Source organism: Ruditapes philippinarum, unplaced genomic scaffold (genome assembly GCF_026571515.1).
Source record: "Ruditapes philippinarum isolate M1 unplaced genomic scaffold, ASM2657151v2 ctg12582_1_1_1_1, whole genome shotgun sequence".
In the NCBI taxonomy this organism is placed as follows: domain Eukaryota; kingdom Metazoa; phylum Mollusca; class Bivalvia; order Venerida; family Veneridae; genus Ruditapes; species Ruditapes philippinarum.
The window spans coordinates 14,062-39,615 of NW_026863410.1; the positions used below are offsets into that span (position 1 = coordinate 14,062).

The window sequence follows — 25,554 nt, forward strand, 5'->3', positions numbered from 1 at the left end:
TTCAACTGGTGAAAAGTTGAAACCTTTAAACAGATTTCAAATTTCTTAAATAATCATTTAAACCCTATTGAAAAAAATCTGTTGTATTGGACGAGACAAAACAGCTCGGATTTGACTTAAATTGAAAATAGGTTTGCATGATCAAACAAAAATGATTTAGCAGAGACTTAGTAATATCGGAGTGAAATTGTTACATACATGTAGTGTGATATGTTATTGGATATATTATCAATAAATTAGCAATTAGTACGTTTGTGATAAGGTTTTTACGGAAGTGTGGTATATTGTCTAGATTTTTATCGCCGAGATAAGATGAAGGTTTTGGCAGGGTATGATTTACGCTGAACAGCTGCTGCTTGCTAGTGTATACAAGGAAGACTAGAAAGATTCGGCTAGAGCCAGTGCATATACTTATATATATATAATATAAAACTGTCTCAATACGTTAATGAATAGAAAGTACAGTCTGTGATTCTAATTTATGACCAAATATAAATATTATCAATTTAATGATTTTTTGTCTACCAAGATAAGTGAAATAACGTTTTCAATGTCTGTAACTATAAAGAAGCTTATAATGGAAATACTAAATGGTTCCTAGCTTGCATCTATACGCCTGGGATAACTTACTAATAAGCCGACTACCCGTGACTTTGAATGAATAATTTATTTCAGATTGTAATTAAATAAAAGCGAAAGTAGTGCCAAACTAAAATCATTATCATCCTAGTTTCTAGTAATATAATTTACACATATCAAAGGCTCGTTAAGAGAGTAAGTCTTGTCTGTATAGGATATACTTTATTGATTCTCACAGCACATCGTTCTCATAGACTTTGTGTTAAACATTAACCAGACGCGTGCTTCGTGTAAAACTTGGAACTATTTTAAGAATTGATAATGTTTTTACATCTCGGGAATCTAGTATTGTGCTGCCAAGTAGCTGGTTAAGAGAAATTACGGAAGCTGAATTTTTTCAAAGTTATTTTTTTGCGATAGATGGATCATGGTATTATTGGTTTATGTCAGGTCTTATACTGTTCGCTGTAATATTGATATCTGATTAAGTTAGACTGACAGCGGAGTAACAATAACCAGTAATTTTCTGCTATTTTTGTCGCTCTTTTTTTCTATCGAATTGTGCTCATTGATTCCGCTCATTAATACTTGATCAGGAGAGAACATATGCGAGAAAAGCCAAACTTAATCAACAATAAAGTGTTAACCGCGGCTGTTCTGCTGATCGTCAGTTCGTGATTATATCTGGAATATTTCAAACGCCGGAATTTACTCTTATATATAAAATATATTGGAGTAGATAGGCCTAAAGGTGCGCTGCTTGAAAAGTGAGGCGAAGTAGAAAATTCTCCAAGATACGTACGTTAATTAAATCTGAAGCATAAAACATGTAAAACCGTTCTGTTCTAATTTTTTTCTCTGTGCAGTTTAAAATTTCATATTTGTAACTATATACATGATAAAAGGGAAATATTAAGATCAGGGTGGATTATAGAATGTGTGTTACACGGTGATATTACTCCTGTAGATGGCGATGTTTGAATGGATTGTGGAATGTCTAGTTTCCGATACCTACTCTTTACAGCACTACTGTTCCAAGGTAAATATTTCAATATAAATACATGTGTATATTCTAATGTCGGATTCTTAGTCTGCAATATAATTATGTCTCTGTTTTATCTCAAAATAAAAGCCCGTTTTTGTAAGAGAAAATATGCGTGCAAAGATTTACTAAGAACTATTTATTATCGACAAGGGTATACATAGTAAGATTCTGTAAAGCATTGTATTAGATAAGGTTACACACATAAACACAAAATATTTAAGATTTTGTCATTGATAAAGGATTGGAGGATGTTTAACTAAGAACTAGCGAAGGGATAATGAAATTCTATTTCCTTTCCGTCAATGAGATAAAGCCATTATCCTAAACTACTGTAATTACATGCAGGGCTTGTTTAAGTGGAAATTCAGATTACCCATCGAAGTCAGTATTTTCCCATTAGATTCATCTCATTCAGTTTTTATTAATCCTATATTTTCCTACATTTCGGAAAACCTTATTACTAGGTACTTGTGAGTTCGGCTATTCAATAAACAACAATCCCCATCCCCCACCCCTGAAGTTGTTAGTATCTTAATATCAGATTCCTGTAGTGTTTGTAGTGCTAATGGCAACCCCAAAAAAGTAACCACGCCTCAGTAAGACATAAGTCCATCTTGAGGGTAAAATGTGATGCTATTGTATCTTCAGGCCACACGAAGGTAAAATGTATTGTCCCCACAAGGGTAAAATCTATCTTTAGGTTAAAACGTGGGTAATATGTAATATCAGACTACGTCAGTCCACCACAAGGGTAGAATGTAATGCATACATATCTTCAGGCCAACATGAGGGTAAAATATAATGCCAGTCTACTTCAGTCCAATGGAAGGGTAAAATGTGATGTATGTCTTTCTTTAGACCATGTAATGTCAGTCTACGTCAGTCCACAAAGGTAAAATGTAATGTTTGTCTATCTTCATTCCCACCTAAGGCTTAACCGTAATGTAAGTTTTTTATTAGGTGCAAACGAGGGTAAAATGTAATACCAGTCTACCCCAGTTCACCGCAAGAGTAAAATATAATGTAAGTCTATTTTAGACGCATACGAGGGTAATAAACTGTAATGTCAGTCTATATATAGGTTAAAACGAGGGTAAACTGTAATATCAGTCTATATATAGGTTAAAACGAGGGTAAACTGTAATATCAGTCTATATATAGATTAAAACGAGGGTAAACTGTAATATCAGTCTATATATAGGTTAAAACGAGGGTAAACTGTAATATCAGTCTATATATAGGTTAAAACGAGGGTAAACTGTAATATCAGTCTATATATAGGTTAAAACGAGGGTAAACTGTAATATCAGTCTATATATAGGTCAAAAGGGCGGTAGAATGTAATGTCAGTCTATATATAGGTCAAAAGGGTGGTAAAATGCGATGCCAGTCTATATATAGGTCAAAAGGGCACGATGCCAGTCTATATATAGGTCAAAAGGGCGGTAAAATGCGATGCCAGTCTATATATAGGTCAAAAGGGCGGTAAAATGCGATGCAAGTCTATATATAGGTTAAAACGAGGGTAAACTGTAATGTCATTCTATATATAGGTCAAACGAAGGTAAAATGTTATGTCAGTCTATATGTAGGTCAAAAGGGCGGTAAAATGTAATGTCATTCTATATATAGGTCCAAACGTGGGTAAAATATAATGTCAGTCTATATATAGGTCAAAAGGGCGGTAAAATGCGATGCCAGTCTATATATAGGTCAAAAGGACGGACGGTAAAATGTAATGTCAGTCTACTGCAGTCCCACACGGGGGTAAAATGTAATGTCTGCCTTTAGGTCTAAACTAGGTTAAAATATCGAAGTGAGATATTAGAGACTGTTGAATAATGCACACATTTAAATTAAAACCGACAAAGTCATGTTTTTTTAATAATATTATTATTTTTATAATTATTAATAATAATAATAATAAATGCTGAAATCTCATTCAATCAGGTTAAATTTATTAAGACAAAAGTTGTTCCACATGCTGACTTTACGTGTAGATATTCTGTATAAAATCTTTATTTTTTGTTGGTCTTTAAAACAGGTTCGACTGTTTGACGGACTGATAGCTTTGAAACCATTATTTTACTTAACAACTATACAATGGTCTTGTACAAGTTTAGATTTATTTTCACTAGTTTATAACATTTTTACTTCAAAATACTAAACTTCGGTAGGCTGTGATATATAGTATGGTCCGACTGTGCGGTTGTTTATACTTGTGATACAGGTCTGTATATAAATGCCGCCAGAGATCAAAAGGTTAAACATATTGTTTTATTCAACTAAAGTAAATAATTATATTACGATTGTTTATCGTTCTATATCTAGGTAAAAAAGAAATTCTCGATCTCTTAAAGTTTATATATTTATACATGTATTTTGAAATGTTGTAATGATGACTTTATAGTTTTGTAACATTTGTTAAAATGGGCCAATTATCGTGTGAGAATCAGTTTTAAATCGGGCCGAGAATGGCTTTACGGTAAAAATGACAGCTGGCCAAGCAATGACATGTGGCCAAACAAGACGGGGTTTACACCTTGTATGTTTAAACACACAATGCCAACAGTTATATTAACAGACACAAATATGTCTAATTGTTTATCCATACAATTCTAATTGTTTATTCATACAAGTGGTTTGTTATGCATAAATAACATAACAATGGTACTTTCATTACGTTATTTCTTTATTATGTTATTTATCAACAAATATTGCTCAGATAATGACTTTCAATATTTACACATTCAAATTTCCAACTATTTTGGAACCTGAATAAATTTATCTGTCATGTTTAATAAAAGAACATTGGAACTCCCATCAATTTTTATAATTGATTTAAAAAAAAAATCCCATACATAAGTATATGAACGATTCATACCATGGAATTTTGTCCAGTGCTTTAGTCATGAAGGAAGGAAATATACAGTTAAAGTAGCTTATTAAGATTAATGTATAAATCTTAACAAATTTAGAATAAGAATCTAAACAGGCTAGTATTGCATGTGTACAGTGACTTTTCCGATTTTGAAAACGAAAAGTGAAAGAAAAAGATATACTTTCAAACGAGTCCATGAGAGTAAAACCAAACAGACCGAGGTTGATGTATACTTGTTTCTTCTCCTTTAAATTTGAGATAAATTGTGGTATAATAATCGACAGGTTATTACTGTTTTGACGGTATGTTCCAATTCAATTAAATTCATAATTATACACGGCTCTTAGCGTTACATACCAGAATACGATAAAGGAATTGAGAAATTGAATAGTTTACAAAGGTGAAATGTTGCGATAAAATAGATTGAATAAAACCTTTTCATGTTTTATCTATTAAATAAATAGTTGGATTTTGATTACTACGTATATCTGTACATATAAGGTCCATGTATATCTTACTTTTGGATCATAAAGTCAATACTAACACTTACACCGTAATGTTATCGTTTGTAATTATGCATAGACATTTTAAACCATATTTTATACCGAATCTATCTTCGTCTTTAAATTTTGATGACTCATCATTTCTTAATTGTTATAATGAACCTTGATGAATATCTTGCTAGCTGCGGGTCCCATACTTGGACTAGAGACCTCTAAACAGACCCAGACGTATTCTATTTATTAGTTAAGTTTGATGAGACGTTATCATTAACATCAACATTTCGTACCATCTTTTACATTTAATGATTGTCATTTTGTGACGAAATAAATTAAATTCTGGTTTGTGCAAGGGTATTGCTATTAAGGAGATTGCATTAAAAACAATTCTTTGCTGTTAAGGTTCCCTCTTTGAACCGTATAAAAATGAGATAACTGTAGAAAATTTCTGCTAAATTAGAATATTTTGATATAATCAAGTGAACCTGTTTCTATGAATGTCCGTGTTTCTATGAGTGTACATTTTCTTGAGTGTACATGTTTCTTTGAATGTACATGTTTCTATGAGTGTACATTTTCTTGAATGTACATGTTTCTTAGAATGTACATGCTTCTATGGGTGTCCATTTTTCTATGAGTGTCCATGTATCTATGGTTGTACATGTTTCTAATTGGTGTACATGTTTCTATGGATGTACATGTATCTATGGATGTACATGTTCTTTGAGTGTCCATGTTTCTATGGATGTACATGTTTCTATAAGTGCACATTTGCTTGAGTGTACCTGTTTTGTTAGTCCATACATTTTTGTATCTTGTGTATCGATGAATTAATCTTTATTTAACTGAATATACTAGTAATTTTAATACGAGTTCCTGTTTCAAATAATGTACCTGTTTCTACTAGTATGCCTGTTTCCATCACTATACATGTACCTTTTGTCACTAGTGCACCTGTTTCTTCTAGTGTATCTGTTTCAATCAGTGTCCCACACCGTAGTAGGTTCGAATCCCGCCAAGCACCTTTGATTCTTTCATGTGAGGAAGCTATCCTGTTAGCTAACGGAACGTCGGCGGTTCTACTCAGGTGCTCTCTTGTGCCTGGATAATGTACGGAGGGACTCTTGAGGTCTTCCTCCACCAGTAAAGCTGGAAAGTCGCCATATGACCTATACTGTGTTGGTACGATGTTCCATTTCTACTAGAGTACCTTTATTATCTTTGAATGTACCTGCACTTTCAATATCTGTGTGATCCATCAATCTCCATACAACATCACTATAATCTCTGTTTCTGACTTTTACAGTTCTTACATACCTCACTATATCATGCCAGTACCATAATACAAATACTTTAAGTAGCAGCACTAGCATTTGATAAACGTGTAGATGCAACATATCAGATAAATCAAAGTAATCTTGTCCGTTTTGTATGGATAAAATTGATTAATAGTGACACAAATTATATCAGCATTATCACTTTGAATGAGCGTCTTTAATATAAGAAATAAATAAATACAGGGTATACCTGACTACCTTAATACATATCAGAAATAAATGCGTGTATATACACTAGAACTCACCTTTAAATGAGTAATTTTGCATTGATTAGAAAATTTTCATAATAAAAAATTGTAAACGCAAGTCTCAAAATGTATCTAAGTTTAATATTCTAGCTATTTAAGTGGCAAATAATTATTTGAAATTAACTTAAATGTAAAACTATTGGATTTTAGTTTGAAGAATCCTAATATGATATATGAAGGTCAAACCAGTGCTCTTTTGAAAATTACATAATTCAGAAATAGTTTCTTATACGTCCTAGCTTATAATTAAATGACAATTATGTAACGGTCGACGATAAGAGCACGTGCTTATAGTTCGTGCATATAAAATGTGGAATGAGACATTGATTGTTTTAATTATTTTGCAATTAAAAAGCATATCCAGCATTGTATTTATAAGTACCTCAGCTAACATTTCACATGCACTTTATGACTATCCCTCGCACTTTACACCTAATATCATAATCTATTTGTACTCACAAATCAATTATACAAAAGATATAACCATATTTTTCCACCTAAAATAACACATATATTTTTCTTCTTAGAAATAAAGTCGATTAGCTTTCTTTGGATATATGTAAAGCATAGAAAGAGATTTTGGGTAATCTCAACATTTTCCCCAAAAAAGAAATACCACTTTTTAACACACTGACATCAAAAAGGTTAAACTCGTTTGGTTAACGCAGGCAAACGGAAAGTTTATTACAAGGTCGGCGTTCATTATGAAATAAAAATTACAAGATATGAAATACAAGGAGTCAGTCCATCAACATGAATTTATTGGAAAATGGCAACGTATTGACCTTGGCTATTTATATAAAATTATATATTCATAGTGGAAATTATGACAAAAATGTCTTGTTGCGAAGAGTGGTTGAACCTCTCCTGAATTTAGATCATTTCCTATAGTTTTGTATGACACAGTTTGAAGAAAAAAAAAACGTTAATTAATGAAAAACCTATGTCAGATAATTATATAAGTGCTCTTTCTCCATTGCGATGAAAGCTTTGAATTGATTCTATTTCTGGTTTAAAATAAGTTTAAAATAAGTTTAGTTATTTTCGTTTGTACTATTTTTAGAGAAATTGTCTACATACTAAATATTACTAGAATTAGAAACTATTAACAAGACTGAATTTATTTATATTAAAATTGATAATTTATCAGTCAGACCAGATCAGAGTATACATGTAATAGAGGCACGTTATATAATTAGATATACAACATAGATATATCCGAGGGAATAACATTACCAAAATAAGAACAATTGAAATATGGAGTTTAGTGAAGACCTAAATTAGATGATATACATTATTCAGAAGTTACTGTGACATGATAGCACATATACATCAAAACGCCGGTGACAACTAAGGTAAATCATGAAGCACAAAAATGTAGGAAAATGTTAACTTATCCGTCAATTAAAATATATGGGTTTCAAGGCGCCTGTGCGGAAACGCAAATTCAACGCATGCACGTACACGCACGAACACATGTTCACTTCAAAATGCGAGAACTCAGTATTCAATAGTGGTAGCGTTGAATGTTTTTGACTTCTGTATTTCGATATAATAGTTACATATCTATTTTATTATCATAAATAATGGTGTCAAGGGTGTCTATTGTAAATAATTTAGACAAGAAATATCTTATAGATCCCTTTATGATCACATTGTTTTCATTGCACTGACGAGGGCATCACAATCAAATTTATACCACAATTCTACGGTCTATATTCCCATGGTAAATGTTGCTTCAATATCATACACAAATTAACATGCATTTAAATTTCTATATTTTCTCAGTGTGCAGATGTTATGATAAAGTTCGGCCCATTGCAGTATTCGGTGGAATACATATATATTATCTTTATATCGACATTCAAGCAAATCTTGTTAGGATTTGAAACATGTATAATTTTTCACTTGAACAAAATATGGTTCCATCCATTTTGTATACAAAGTAAGTGTCAGTTTTACGAACAAAATTAACGCAATTTCTTGAATTTGCAAAGAGCGATGCCAATTAAATAAAAATGCAAAACACTTATGTTTCTTATTCCTATTTTTTCCCCGTAAAATATATGTCTAGGAAATGTTTTTCTTTGCTTACATTCTAAACAATACGTCAGGATGCTTATTGTACAAGTAAACTTACAAAACATCTGTTAAATTACAAGCTTCAATTATACTGCATTCGAATGTTTATTTATGTCGGATTTTTTTCAAAGAAGCAAGAATAAATCAGCGTTTACCATCAGCAAAAAGCTGGAAATAAACCACGTGATTTTATCATAGCCATTTTAATGTCTGGCTTCTCATCAGGTAAATAAATGAACGCTGACAAATAGACAGACGAACTTTCCTCATAAAATATGCTGTCTGCCAAATATAATTATAGTGTAATAGGAAGTTAATTAACGATGGTTTTGAAAGACAAAATCAAATACAAACAGGTTGTGAACACAGCTGGCTACTTATTAATGCTTACATATATGAAATATCTGAACCTGCAATAAGGGCAAAAAAAAGGGGTCTTCATATCTAGTGTCTCTATAATTTTGATTCACTTAAAACAAAGCTCAACATTCACAAATAGTTTTTGTTTTGTTTCATATCTCAAAAATAAGATGAATTTTATTGTTTTCTTAAATGATTGGGACCAGAGAACAAAATTATTATTTCCAAAGCAATGGATAAACGTAAAAATCAATAGTCCTAGGGAATAAAAAAGAATTTAGAAAAAATAAGTTAAATTAAAGGGAGATAAAAAAATTCAAAAAAGTTATCTTTCCCGCGTGGGATCACTTAAAGATACAATGTCAGATAAATTGATAGAAAAGGGAGAATAATATAAAACACATACCACCAAAAAACGGAATCCATAATTACGGAAACAGCGCCTACAGAACGTTTGAAAATAGCCACTCTCATCCCCAAAATAAAAAATGGATGGGTTAAAACATTTTTTATATACCAGTTTAAAAACTGCACTACACATTGAAACAAGCTCAACATTCACATATATAGAGTTTGTTCTCTGTTATCATATCTCACAAATCAAGGATGACATTTTATTGTCTTCTTCACTGATTGGGACCAGAGATATATATATATATAAACTTCAGATGAATTCACAAAATATTTTTACGGTTAAAGATACTTATAAAGAAAAAGTCGTCCAACAACTGCAAATGACTAGCCTAAAATACTCCTTATGACCAAAACTCGACAATTTCATATTAAAATAGTGAAAACTTATTATAATCAAAACAGATATACATGTATTAAAAACGAGTTTTTTTTACAAGATATCAAAGAACAACAAATTTATAATGATAAAAAGTGATCATGTACAGTATGTTACATTTCAATTATTACGAATAATAAGACTAATATTGTAAAACAGATATATTTGGAGAAAGATAACTATTAGAAAATGATATATAAGATGATGATGATGATATATTATAATAATATAATAATGATAGAGACAACGTTAGGATATGTAAAACTGTCATGCAGTAGTATTTCTGTCTTTATTCGGCTTCATTGTCATGCATGTACGAAAAAATCAATCATTTACAAGTTTCCGATTATCAGAAGGTCGAACAAGAGGTCACAAAGAATTTAGTTAACTAATGTTTCAGAATTTTAGGTCGTTTTTATGGTTTTACAAAGCAAAACATATATAACTACTACCTTCTTGTACGTTAACATTCGTATCGTGATAATAACCACATCAATATACATAAGGTATGCGCATGCGCTGAGCGATGGCTAATTCCGAAATATTTTTAGGGGACATTTTATTTATTTAATTCAAAATTCTCAGGTGTGTAAAATAATTAAGACACCCTTTGTTAAAATGTTTTTAAGAACGAATTACAAATGTGAATGCAACGTAATACATGAAGTACAATTTTTGAAATAAACCATTTATAAAATTACACTCTTTAATGTCCATGATTAAAGTTATAGAAAAGAAATCTATAATACTTTTTACGATTGGTAAATAATATCTTTTTTTTTTCAATTTGTGCCTGAAGGAGTTGAAATCTGGACAAAAAGTATATTTGAATAAGTATGTTTTAAACTTCTTTTCCAAACATTGAAGGTGATAGAGAAAATGTATAGTGTACATTCAGATCAATATATTTTGAATACAGAGTAAATACATACAGCCGGAATCTGCAAATATAATAGTAGATATATTAACTAGTTTATACAACAATGATTTACAACTGGTGATAATTAGTCAATATTTTAAATAAATATATCGAATGTAGAAACATTCTAAAAATAGAACATAGGGCTTGTCAAGGACTTGGCTTATTTTTTTTAGTACAGCATAATTGTCCATTTGAATGTCCTCTATGTCCAAAAGATTGCTTTTATTTTCATTTTATCAAAAGGTTTTTTCTTTGATGTCCTGTTAAAGTTTCCTAAAAGTGACTCATAGATCAAGCACCTGAACCATATTTTGCTTCTGTTTCTTTTTGACAATTAGAACAGTTATTTGATATCTTGTATGGGTGTAAAAATACTACTTAGTTTACATTTTGCTACGTTTTTTTATTTTTGAGAAATGATTTCACATTAAGCGTTACTATTTTCAGTTGATAAATATTCAACGAGCTCTAAAACTATTATTAAAATGTTTAAAAACTCATGTTTGACCTTACTAAAGCAGGAAAAAACATGTTTTTGGGCATAATGTGTCCGTAGATATCGCTAATTGATATAATATAAGAGTGGTCAATGGCATATCTATCCTTTTATAATTATCTAGAGTGGTTTACTCTTCAACATTTAGTTAATCTGTTTACTGTGTTGTTTAGTACGGTTTACTGGATCGTTGGGTGCGGTTTACTAGGTTGTTTGGTACGGATTACTGGGGTTGTTTAGTATGGTTTACTGGATGGTTTGGGTAACTTACTTCTTAATTTAGAACAGTTTACTGGATGGTTTTGTACAGTTCATTAGGTTGTTTAGTACGGTTTACTGAGATGTTCGGTACGGTTTACTGGGTTTGTTTGAAATGGTTTACTTGATGGTTTTGTACAGTTCATTAGGTTGTTTAGTACGGTTTACTGAGATGTTCGGTACGGTTTACTGGGTTTGTTTGAAATGGTTTACTTGATGGTTTTGTACAGTTCATTAGGTTGTTTAGTACGGTTTACTGAGTTGTTGGTTCGGTTTACTGGGTTTTCTTCGTCTGCAGGTAACATCGTTCAGCAATGACGCATGTTTCCTCTTATAATCCTTTCCTTTAAATAATGTTGCAGGTGTTTGAATTATACAGACTAAACATTTTAGCATACGCTTTCCTAATTTAAAATATTTGGAAATAATTCAAATGCAATTTGCATTGCATATGCCTGGTATGTTCAAACATCAGATATCATGAATAGGAAAATAGCAAAACTACTGCACGTTAATTTCAAGTATTTATATTGGTATGATAAGGGGGGGCTGTAAAACGAAAATTTTCCTATTAACGGAAATGCCCCTGTCATTGTAATTATAATCTACCCACAAATATTAAAAAGGTTTTTGGTATAGATACAAACACATCATATATTGAGGGCGATATTATCTATTAAAACAGATTCCTGTCATAAAAATATACTGTAAAAAAAATGTTGTGTAAAAAATTAAAATTTTAAATTAAATACATTAAAATCATGAAAGTCTTTAAAAAGATATTGGTTATAAAATTTAAAATTTATTTTTGGCTCATGATACAATTATAAAAAAAAGTTTTTTCAAAAAAGAAAAACACCAAAAAAAAAACCCCCCCCATTTATTTAAAACAAACTATATTTATTGAAAAAATTTTTGATTTTTCTTATAAAAAACTTTTTATATCGTATAAAAATTTACTAACAAAACTTCCAATATGCATAAAATAAAAACAAAAAAATCACCACGGCGTTTTTTAAAAATTTTACATATTACCTTAGAAAAAGAAACTTTTTATTACATGATTTTTTATCATGTTATTACTATTCTTTTATCTATCAAGTTTGATCTTTGTAGATAAAAGATAATAACTTTCACAGAGACTGGAGTTTATAAGTTTTTGCGATTTGGGGTAAAATGTCTCTAGAATTTTTTTACTAAATTTTGAAGATCTCCACTTGCATTCGTGTTATGTTTGTTGTATTTTTTTCCATCAATTTAAAACTTTTTTTTTGGGGTTAATAAATTTTGGAAAATCTACTGCTTTTTAAATTTTTTGGGGATACAAACAAATTTCATTAAATTTACTTTTAAATTTTTTTTGGGGCATTTATTTTTTGAAGAAATAAGTTTTTGGGACCGCCCCGAAAATTTCATGTAGTTTGATTCACATTAAAATAAATTCTGAAATTAATTGTTTGAAGAACATGATAATTTTAATGGTCGTTAGAATATTATCTTTAATTGGGTTATTAAGAACTAGGTAATTTGTTTTTATCTTTTTGCAAGTCAACTTTGAAAAGCAACTGGCCTTAAATGAAACAATTGTATTGAAACATATGTATCTCAATGCCATTGGTCAAAATAATGTGTAGTTATTTATAAAGGTTCAGTCACTACTAGAACCACGACCATGGTTCCTCATATGACATGGCTAGTTCCAGACAGCAGACTTGAATCCTCGTGATTCATATAATTTGCAGTTTCTCAATCTAGCATGCATAATTATGTTTAAACTAGTTTTTGTTTTCATCAAAGTAGAAAAACAGTTCATCTGTATAATTTGGCCAATATAACAGGAAAAAATATAAATATTTGGATATGACCTTTGCTATTGACTATGTGACAAGTTTTTGTTAACTCGATAAAAAATCCAAGCACTTATTCAGTCGTTCTAAGACGAACAACAATGTACATGATACAGACTTAAAAATAAAAGTCTAAGTAATATATTTCACATTTAACTGGCTATTTGTTTCATGACTAGGATATATTATGACTTTAACCGTAAACTCAAACATCCATCTATTGAAGTATGAATAATGAATAATACTGGAAACAAAAACCGGAAAGAAATTCTTAATCAATCACCTATTTTCTGATCAATACATTATGAGACTATAGCGTTCTGCTGAAGGAAAACGAGTGAACATTTACATATTTATAATATCTTTATCTTTATATATGTCAAGGGACGTTCTGGTTAATAATTTAGTCATAAACCCAACAAATAATCCAGTTTAATTCCTTTAGAAATATGTTATTGCATCAGTAGTTACATTTATAATGCTTTTTGCTAGCTCTACAAATGAGCGGAAGATTTATGCTTTTTTTCCGGAAATTGTTTTCTGTGTTAAAGCATAGTCTTTAACTGTATAATGAAATGATACACAGATATTTCCGACTTGTTTTTATCTTAGTTTAATTCATACAAATTAACTTTAGTTCGATTGTGTTGGAAGCTATAAGCTTATTGAAACACCCTCGAATCCGTTCCTGGAACCAACCACTACTAAGCAATGAATGTAAAGTTTCTTGTTCAAAGAAACAACGGCTTGCCACTGACAGGGTTTGAGCCTACGAGGTCAGCAATCCTTAGATTACTAGTCCGACGCGTTAACCACACGACCACGCCGCCACTCTGTTTTATCTAAGAGAACTTAATTCAAAAGTCTATCAAATACCAACTTTGTATTTCATTAACCCACTTTCATATATTTTGTCTTTTTAAAAATTACTTAATCCACATCAAGACACAAGGCACTTATGTCTTTGCGTTCATAGAGCGCCGCCCTTTCTTGTTGATCTTGGATATCATATTTTACGTATCGAATATGCGATTTGTAGAATAGTTACAGAAGTGACGTTTAACTCGTACTTTTTAAAACTAAAATGACGTGAGAGTACGACTTGTCTTTTCTCACAAATATTATACTCTATTACAGAATAATCGTTCACGTGCATAATAAGTTCGAATTTTAAAATCTCACCGACAGTTGATGTAACGCAGTGATTAATGATAGTCAGATTTCAAGTTCTCTTTTCTATTTTTACATGATGAGGTCGTTTAATAGTTTTAAAAACTTGCACCGTACTTCCTGATATATTTTTTGTTTGTTTTTGGTTCTTTGGGATTACTGTTTCCTGTGCATAACTGTTCAGGAATAAATACTCCTTGAGCCGATGCTAGGGGGCGTTATAGATATCGCTCATTGCGTTCTCTCTCATGAACTGTCTCGATAAAAAAATCAAATCCTCCAGGAGGGGTCTCCCCTTACCAGTATTTTTAAAACCGATTTAGGGTAAAACAATTATTTTTGATTATTATGTGATTACTGAGAAAGAAACCTACGAACTTTAACAACATCAGTACAAATATGGACAAGGCAGACGGAAGTTCAATGAACGTTGTCCATACAACATCCAGTCACATGAAAACACTGGTAAGGTATCTAGTAGGACACCAACTGTAGCAAAATCATATGTCCTCATTTACTTATTCAGCTGTTTACTAGGTTATTCTCCTTTCCATTTCCTTGTGACTGCTTTTCACTTATTATTTTGGAGAAGATAATTACACTGTTATATATATGATATTGTACTGATATAAATTAAATAGTGTTCTATGTACACTCCCAACAAAATATACAATGTTTACATTATTTCATGTAGCACTGATTTCTGATATAAAAACCATAAACGTTTTATAATGACGTCAATGCTCCACATGGCTCCAGTGTAATTATTTCTTAACAGAGTGAATTTCAAAATGTTTACTATCTTTTTGCTAGCGTCTGTATGTATTCAAAGTAATAAATGGACCTTTTAATCTTTAATTAACGGGTGGAATTAGTGTAATTTTATGATATTATTTTTCCATATGTATGTAAATATTTTGACAACGAAATTAAATCACCAAGGTTAATATTTGAATAAAGTTGTGTTGCCGAATTAAAAAAAAGCATAAAAAGAACAAAAAAAGAAAAGAAAACAACAAACAAATATCAATATATATGTATTACAACATTTATACTCACCAATTCCTTGTTTTCTGCCAAAATATTTTGATCCTATAAACATATTGTATGTTTAATGCACATATTGCATGCAATAAAATAAATATTAGTGTGTAAGTTAAGTTTGACTTTTAAAACAATTATAAGATAAACACAAATATGAAGCAATAAATCAATATAAATTATCATTATACAAAACCCTCAAAAGGAATTACATATAACTATAAAATATGAAAAACAAGATCAATTGACGCAACCCACACTCGACCCAGCAACACAAGGACAAAACCAGGACAGAACACAAGGCTCAAAAAGTAAAACAAACTTGTGATTAACAACCCATCTTCTGTACTGATTTTATCCATAAAACTTTCTGAAAGTTATTACTATTTTGTTTAAGTACAAGGTATGGATTTAACATCTCAAATGATATATCAGATACAAATCTAGTAGATCATTGACTTACATTATATAATTTATCACCCATTTCCTTGGGAGGAAAATCGAATTCGACAATTTAATTGCGTGCTTTCTCACAAAACATCCCACGTAACTTCATTTTATCATATATTTGTCTGAATCATCTGAATCTTGAAAACAGAGAAATGTGAGTGTGTTTTATGTCATGTCTGCTACTGCACTAAAGAAGATAGCAGATTTTATATCGTCTGCAATTTATCTGAAAAGAAACCAGCTCTTGGAAGTTATTTTAAGATTTTCCTGGTCTGTGTGTCAGGTTCATACAAATATATCTGACCTTAATGTACGTGCATGCATATTGTCTATGTCAATCGTAATAATATATAAACAATAAACAATAAACGATCGTATCATCAACATGCTTATTCTAACCATTGTCAGGAAATAGAAATTATATCCATGATTACATATCAAAGACAATGATCTATCATATCGCTTCTTGCTGATCATTCTTGAGTGATAATTATATGCATATATTGTCCATTAAAAAGAAACAAACAAGTCACCTTATGAAGTAATTTTCATTTTTATACCAGATTAATTGTATTATATTGACAATTTGTTTTAAAATCGTTTGACCGTGTAAATTTCTTTGCAACCGTTTTTTATAGATCATATGATCTGGCAAATCTAAATAACTAATATAGCATCAGTAAGGAATGGAATAGAGAAAATAAGAATCCCAAAAGAAAGCCCAACACTGCAAAATTGAAAAGGTTGCAGGCTCGGTTTGATTGAGCCTGTTCATAGACGGTACTGTCAAGTGAAAACTACCGTCCGCACCCCCTAGCACCGGCTTAAGCAGAATTCAACATTTAACATGAACGGGTACAATTTTGAATTTTGAAACATCCACAGATGTGTCCATATGGCGGTTATCGCATCACGGACATACATATTGCCTTATCAGAGAAATCGGAATATCTTCGTATTTAAATAATTAAAATCGTCAATTAATACTTATCATTATTGAAAGTATATCGAGAACTTTACATATTACACATTGAATTTTACATCACTCAATGGAGTTAGCAAATGTAAACCATTTATATATTATAATTTTTAAGGAAAAAATTTCTCAAGAATAAAAAGTCAAATTGTTTAGCAAAATGAAAATACAGACCTAATAACTGGATTAGCGCCATCAAAGTAACTTTAACAAGATTTAGATTAATGAAATATTTACATTACAGAATTAACTTTGATACAATAGATTAATATGGATTAATCTAGATCACTAATGTAGAACATATTATGATATAAATATCAATACATGACGTTGTTTATGCTGATTACCGCAATATTTAAAAACTTTAATAAAATAAGCGCAAGTATGACCTTAATTCGGTCAATGATTAGGTAAGGGGCATTAAAACTTGACATGAGAACTTTTATTCTGATGAGATTATTACACCGCTTTTTAGATATTTAAGGGGATCATAAATAATACATTATATATAATGGACATTTCAAAAGTACATGTCATGAGATTAAACATATATAGCCAGTACATGTGTGCAAGCTGCAAATTTTTGTATAGTCTGCATAAAACTAAAACTAGTGATTAAATCATTCAGAAATTAAAATGATATGTGGACAAATATTTACTGTAGCATCTTAACATCAAACTCACACAGTACAAAAAAACTAAGCAGAGAAATAATGGAACGCATTAGTTATTTACTAATGATCTGATATACATTGTATGTTTTGGAACAAAAAAACAAACAAACAAAAAACGAGAAAGTTTACAAATTAAAAAAGATAAAAAAATAAATGTTTGAAGAATTAAATAAGTAAATTATTTAATGCAATAAAAGAAAGCATATAATCAAAACATTAACCGACCGAGCAATACTGTCAAAACAAACTCTTCAAACAATAGTTTAAATATTCAGATAAATGTCCTTAGGTTTCCGCGCGGACTATATTGGATCATATAGCATGTCTGTGATGAATATAACATGTCTACGATGAATATAGCAAGTCTATGATGAATATAACATGCCTGTTATACGTCTATGATGAATATAGCATGTCTGTGATGAATTTACATACCTGTGATGAATAAAGGATGTCTGTGATTAGTACAAATGTCGGACATGAATATAGCATGATTTAGCTCCTCTGTTACATAAACAAATATAACGTAGTTTAATCTCAACTCAACGTTTGATGATCATTATACAATGTAGTGCTTTTGTTCGAAAGTTATGAAAACAGCATGAAGTATTGTCTGCCAGTTTATTATTTTGCTGCTTACTCTTTGCTAAATAACTATATCAATATTACTATAAATCCATATACGGGACAAAGTCTGTTAAATAAGAGGACATAACCAAATAAAAAGCACACGTGAGCATATATCGTGGTCTCATGAGATATGATTAACATGGTAACTATAACCGCACAACTGTTTACCAGTTTTATAAATAAATTTTATAATATCCCAATACCTGAATAGATTTCAGTCTCTCTGTGAAGTAATTTGTGTGCGTTTTATAACGCAAATTTTCTCTGCCAATTAAGACCATTTGTTAAATCGATCAAGCCGACTTTTGCCAATTGTGTTTGATATAAACAACCATACTTAACCTTTACTAATTGGAAAGGTTCCAGTTCGTTCTTTGTAGGATGTATATTATTTCAACTAGTGCAGTGCAGTTCTGAAGATAAAACAAGTAATACATAAATATATAAGTGGGAAGAAAACCTTCCCGTCCTATTGTCAACAGTGTTTGCGTATAATTCAGTGCATAAGATGAATTATTATGCGCACAGATTGCAATACTCTGTTTGTAGAGAAGTAAATGAATCTATGTCAAGAAGCGATTCCTATATCGCTGCATTATATCATACATGTTACTAGCTCTACACCATTCATTCACATTGAACGTCAGAACTTAATTTAATTTCCATGATGGATTTTCTGTATGCCTTGAATATTATCTAATTAGAACAATATTTATGTTCGTTTATATTGGATACAAAGTTTTATCTAGGGTATTTTAAACAAATAATACTTATAATTAGAACGTAGTTTTGCTTCTTTGGCCTGTAATCTATGTCTTGGCTTCACCACGCCTTAAATATAGTGGTAGAATGTAATCCTATATATTTGGCAACACTATCCTGACCTCTGTGATATTTAACGTGTCAAAGTCAATAAATATCCATAATAGACTGAGGCTTTTACCATTAAATCTACTGCTTTTATATAAATTGTCAATACATGCGGAAGTTTGTAGAATATATTAACAATGTAGTTGATGCTTTCATTGCTGTGGTATACAGACGAGCAAATTAAAACTTTATATTTTTATTGACATAAGTTTCAACAACATCATCTTAATGTTTCATAATTTTGGAGACATTAAAACGACATGAGTCTTGGCATGTCTATTTGTTATATTAGGCAATAGCGTGACTCAAAAGTTATGAGATATGTTCAGTAACAGACTTTTCTAGTGTCTCTATTTCACTTATTCACTTACATTTATATAAGCCAAATATGACAAATGTATGTTTCTTAGTGCCAGGCAGTGAATTTATACATGTGTAAAATATAAGACATAGGATTTCTGACGTTCATTATTCTACAGAAAAAATATGTAGACGTATGACGCTGACATTACAATTATACCTTATAAATACATGTATCCAAATTAATCATTTAGAATTGCTTACTAGGTAAATTCTAGCTTGGTTAATCCGGAACAGTACCTTTTTGTTTCGTTGATTATTTTTCGCTTCAGTAACAGATCAGTTAAATCAAGATTCTTTTTGTCTTATTTCAGCGTTCGTGATGACCCTTGGAGTAGGGGACGGCGAAGAGGATTGTATCGGCTGTAAGTAAAATGTTTTGTCATTTAAAAAATAAAATAAATAACAGCATTTATAGAATTTTCGACTTTAATAATGAATCGTCATTTTCAGTATTCATTCTATTGTTTGAAATATGTAAGGCTTATTCAGTTTAAAATTAAGTATAAAGTAAATGTTCGGCAATTATAAAGATTTGGTAAAATGCTTAGTTCAGTAGTCAAAAAGGGCTGTATAAATATATTATATAAAGTTTTTCTTTCAAGTATCAAAATCTTTAAAGAGATTAAAATGTTTTAAAAATAATATTCTTTTTTATTGAGTTTCTTTATTTTCATCACATTTCTCGGTGATTGTGTTTCAAAATTTTGCAAATAAATTATTTTTTATATGCATATAAAAATCATCAATGCAATACAGTGAATGTCTTTGACAGAAATTGATGTTTTATATATGAGGAAATGAAACAATGTGTATGCCATAATTAACCTACTTGTCCAGTCTAAAAACTGTTGGTAACTCATGTTTTATTTTGTTGATGACATCTCTTAAAATCCGAATAAACTCTTTCATATTCAAAGTAGGTCAAATCAATCAAAAGCATCTCGCAGTTAAGGGTTTACTACATGTATTTCTTTAGCATTCAAAGTTCGTTCAAAACATCAAGCAATTTGTGTGAAATATTGAATGACTGTACCTTGGGAAATCAGTTTTCTCACAGTGGGTTATTTGATGCATAACAATTTTTCATAGTTTTGATATGTAAAACTGTTCCACGTGAGCTTGTATCATGGCATTTATCTTCATTTTGTTGAATGATGTATTCCCACTGGTACATTTTGTCCTCGAGTTAATTTCTGTTTACTTTTTAACTTAAATCTCAAATTCGTCAACACACCAACGATTTTGTCTCAGTTAATACGGTATAATTATACATGAAGATTTCTTACATCAATAGAATTAAACAAAATTTAAACGGCACAGAACGTTTTGCAATTTATCAATGTTTAGAATCATAACATAAGCAGAAACAAATTGCTAAAAATCAATCGTTTTTACATGACGTATTGATACTTCTGCTTAAGCCGGTGCTAGGGGGCGTGAACGTTAAATCGCATTATCAAAAACAGTCCATGAAGAGGCTCAATCAAACCGAGCCAGAGACATTTTTGATTTTTGTCGTTTAAGGCGTTCTTTAGGGATTCCTTTTTTTTTCTATTTCAGTGAACTTAACTTTGGTATAAACAACCCCGGTTCGCTTGCCATAATTAATTGCTCATTTGTTGCGAAAGTTTTACATGTCAAAAAATAGTTTCCACTGTGTTTCTTTTAACTTTTGCTTTTTGAACATTCAACTCATCCTTGAACATAACAATTTAATACTGCATTCCAAAGGATGTGTATTCATTACTTACTTTCACTTTTTTGCAAACACTTAAATGCCTGGGATGAAGTAATAATCGATTTTACAAACCATGCACCGGATAAACCACATAACTTTTAGGCACCACATAGGAAAAGTCCCAAAACATATTTTCTTTTTGGTTTGGAAAATATTTCAGCTGTCTAATGACTTGACAACCTAGTATATATTGTATTATAATTTTAAACAGATTATAGACCTTTTAACAATTTATGATGTAAACAAATATATCTGTCATAGATAAAAGAGACCACCTGCATAATTGTAAAACCAGTGCCAAAAGTCAACCAATTCATGATAATTATTCTATTAAAAATGTGCATTTTCGAAATATTGATTTAAAAACATTACCATGTTATTGAAATGAATATGCTATATGATAATTCTGACACAATATTTTGCATTTCAGTTGCCGGCCAGGCGCCGATACAATGTTACGAGTGTATGTCTGTGACGGATGACCATTATTGTGGGGACCCCTTTAACGAAACAAATCCACAGCATCAAAGTAAACGGTGTAAAGAATACTGTGTAAAATGGACCAGAAAAACGCTTAGTGGTACAGTTATTCCCTTAATTAAATCAATATTTTTAACATGCTAAACAATACTTTGATAAAATATAAAACTCTATATCACCAGAATGCAGATAAATGTATCTATCAAAACGCTTAATGAAACGTTTCTCCCCATGTACTAGTACTACAATGGAAAAAAAAAACAACGAATGAAGCAGTTAAAACACATAGAGGCAAATTAGATGTTTTTACTGGTAAATTTACTTCAGCAAATACCAATACTATTACTTTAATTAACAAGTCAAAGGGTAATAAATATAACTCCAGAATGGTAGCCTCTTAAACATAGAGAAGTTCATAGACGTTTAATTCAATTAGATGAAATAGTATCATGTTATATAGATCCGAATAGACTTTTGGTTTTATCAGCTCATCAATGTTATGAAAACAGGGATATTGGTAAAAACAAATAAAGTAATTATTTTCTAAAAAGATCCTCAAATGATTTTACGTTTTATAATAATCATTATGTTTATGTTATACTTAATTCGGTGCGAGGGGGCGCGGACGGTATAATGCATTTACCACTGCTGACGTGCATAGATAAGCTCAAACAAACCAAGCCTTTACAGTTTCAATGTTTCCATTTTGAGTGCTATTTTATTTGCTTTTGTGGTTCTAAACATAAAATTTAAAGCAGTATGATAAGCATAAACTACATACATTATGGTATGTTTAAACCCATACAACAGCACGTTAAGTGGACAGTGATCTGTTCAATTTCGAACTAACTGAATGATAAGACAATTTGTTTTCAAGTTGCACTCTTACCTAAAAGTCGCGTGGTGATTACAATGCCAGTAACCTTTGTGTGTACATACAATTGATAAACATTCAAACGTTGGTATCAGCAATTGCGTTCATTGAACGCCGCCTTTCCTTGTTGATCTCGTTTATCATATATTCATTATCTAAAACATATATGCATACTATTTTTCTTGCAGGAAAGACTTTGATTCAGAGAACGTGTTCTAGTAAACTGGAGATAAAGTTACGAAAAACGCCAGTTTGTATTCACGAGTCACGTCCATCCGAGGGTATGTTGTGCTTCTGTAATGAAGACCACTGTAACTCAGCTGTCACGATAACAAATAGAAACTTCATCAAAATTATCGTTCTTGCCTTTATAGTTATAGTATGCAATATTCGGTGAAAACGGCTAGTGAAAATGACATTAAAATTTGCTCAAAAGTAAGTTTGGCAAATTTGCAGGAAAACCAAGGATGTAACTATTATTATAACAGACATAAATGTGTTCAGTCTATGAATTCATAGGTATGAAAAATAGTGTACTAGTAATTTAGATTAGTGAGATAATCATGTGTTATTCAACTTTACATGAATCAAGGATACGATGGATTAATTGATTATACAGACACCTGTCAAAGAACGTCATTTTGGATATGTCGTTTATCAGATTTACATCAATCAGTGACAGCTACAATAACTAAGAAGCCTTTGGAGGAAACACTTGTTAAATTACAAAGTGCAAACATGTTAATAAGTGGCTGTAGCAATAGATACAAAAACAATTACAACATAATTTGGAGTGTATTGTGAACGTTCAATCAGATATAATGTTTCATGTTAAAAAAGATATTCAAATGATCACAATACAATACAGCATAATGCAGAAAGATGTGTACAAGCGGTTGATAAATCACCATCGTGTATATACATATATATTAACCCCCAATAATCTGATGGTATATCCTAATGGCATTATATGCCAAAAACTATTCAAGTCCACTATGCAAAATAGTCATAGAAAAACATACTAGTTGGCATAGTTGTGCATGCTTATTTAGAGAATGTTACTACTTTACAGATAGAACAAAAAGGTTGACATTCTGTTGAGATTTTGCTGCTGGGTGTCCACCAGATATACAGTAGAGAATAGAGACCAGTCTCAAAACTTGTTAACTGTTATTTATCATTGCTCAAAACAATTCACTTATGAAGTTAAAATTTTGAAACTGGTCTCCATTCTGAAAATATATTGATGTGTTTAAAAAGATCAAATGCTAATTTTAAAGGCACTTTATGTCTCAGAAAGGATTTTTTTCTTTCATTATGAAAGACAAAAATGGGTTAATAATGTTCAAGTAGTGGATTTTGAGCACTTTAGAGCTTATTGCCTGAACAAAGAAGCGCTGAATGTGAAATTATTTTTCATAAATTTTTCATAATGGGCCTTAATGTTAACAAAACAACAACGTGGTAAAAGCTGTGTTTGGCAAGAACTGGTTTGTAAATCTCCAATATCCTTGGGTCATCAACTTGTATATAGTGTTTATTTATTATCACAAACTATTGAAAATTAGCACAACGAATTTTAATATCAGCTTTGTTATTTAATCCAAAAATTAGATAAAATAGCTATACATGTTTTGCATGAAAGTACATTTAATTCAAAATTGATTTTTGTCTGGTCTTATTTGCTTGGGTTATTGATTGGATTTGCTTCTATACAGCAATACATATCAATAGTAATGGGCACTTGATATATAGCAGTCATAATATTTTCGGTGCCTAATCTTTCAATATTCAGAAATCATTTATTTTATTCTCAGACATGAAATGAAAAAGATGTTTTGCTTTGTATTAGTGTAAAAACTGTACATTTGCAATGAAACTATTACTTAGGTCTAAACTTTGCTTTTTTATGATTTAATGATTTTTTTATGTGCTGCATAAATTCTCATCATTTAAACGTTGACACTTTTATATCTGAATATTTTTATTTGTCTAAGGAAACTTATTTAAAGATAACTGATACTGGTTCTCATATAATTAACATTTTAATCCCTAATTTAATCTGAATGTAGTGCGACAATGGAAAACTCACGTGTATAGCACATCTTTCTTGCTAAATGAAGTATCAGAGTAAATATGGTAATGTCTTAGAACTTTACATATATATAAGCACCATTGTATTTTTTTCTCTTTTAATCTTTGCACTTCTATACTTTTTAGCGTATTCAACAACTTTATATTCTGTACAACTTGAATTATAACACACATTTTATATACATGTTCTGTACGAACATTCGTTAGATATATTGTTAAAAGTAACATATTATGCACATGCAAGTGTACATGATCAGTGAACAAGTTAGACTCAAATCAACTTGACATTTTGCAAAAATTGTGTTAAGCCACATAACCAATGAAAATTCCTATAAATATCGTTCAGAATGTTTGGTAATGCTCAATGTTAAAAAAGAGTGGAGACAGTCTTTTTAGCTCACCTTGCACAAAGTGCAGGTGAGCTTTTAGGATGGCCAACCAAATGGCGTCCGTCTTCCGTCCACATTTTAAATATTCTAAGGACATCTTCTATGATACCGCAAGGCCAATGTTAATGAAACTTGGCAGGAATACTCTTTGTATGAAGCTCTATCAAGATTGTTCAAAGAATTCCATTTCATGCAGAACTCTGGTTGCCATGTCAACCGAAAGAAAAAATCTTTAAATATCTTCTTTTTAAAGAACCGTAAAAGCTAGAGCTTAGATTTTTTGGCATGAAACATCTTCTAATGAGTGTCTACCAAGTTTGTTCAAATAAAAGCCCTAGGGTCAAAATTGGCCCCGCCCCAGGGGGTCATTGATTTTCCCTATATGCCATATAGTAAAAACTTAAAAAAATCTTCTTTTAAAGAAACCCAAAGAGCTAGAACTAAGATATTTGGCATGAAA

At 30.8% G+C, this 25,554-nt stretch overlaps 1 protein-coding gene across 1 annotated transcript; it reads left to right on the plus strand.

The window, feature by feature from the left end:
* On the plus strand, positions 1-25,294 carry LOC132722052 (protein quiver-like). The gene is made up of 4 exons (XM_060706454.1): positions 1-1,618; positions 19,831-19,881; positions 21,688-21,837; positions 22,800-25,294. The coding sequence occupies exons 1-4, from the start codon at positions 1,561-1,563 to the stop codon at positions 23,006-23,008; spliced, it is 468 nt and encodes a 155-aa protein (XP_060562437.1). The 5' UTR covers positions 1-1,560; the 3' UTR covers positions 23,009-25,294.
* Positions 25,295-25,554: the final 260 nt, after the last annotated feature.

Coding starts and splice junctions, on each gene's coding strand:
- LOC132722052 (XM_060706454.1), top strand. CDS start 1,561: ATGGATTGTGGAATGTCTAGTTTCCGATACCTACTCTTTACAGCACTA. Junction 19,882..21,687: donor CGAAGAGGATTGTATCGGCT/GTAAGTAAAATG, acceptor TTTGCATTTCAG/TTGCCGGCCAGGCGCCGATA. Junction 21,838..22,799: donor GACCAGAAAAACGCTTAGTG/GTACAGTTATTC, acceptor TTTTTCTTGCAG/GAAAGACTTTGATTCAGAGA.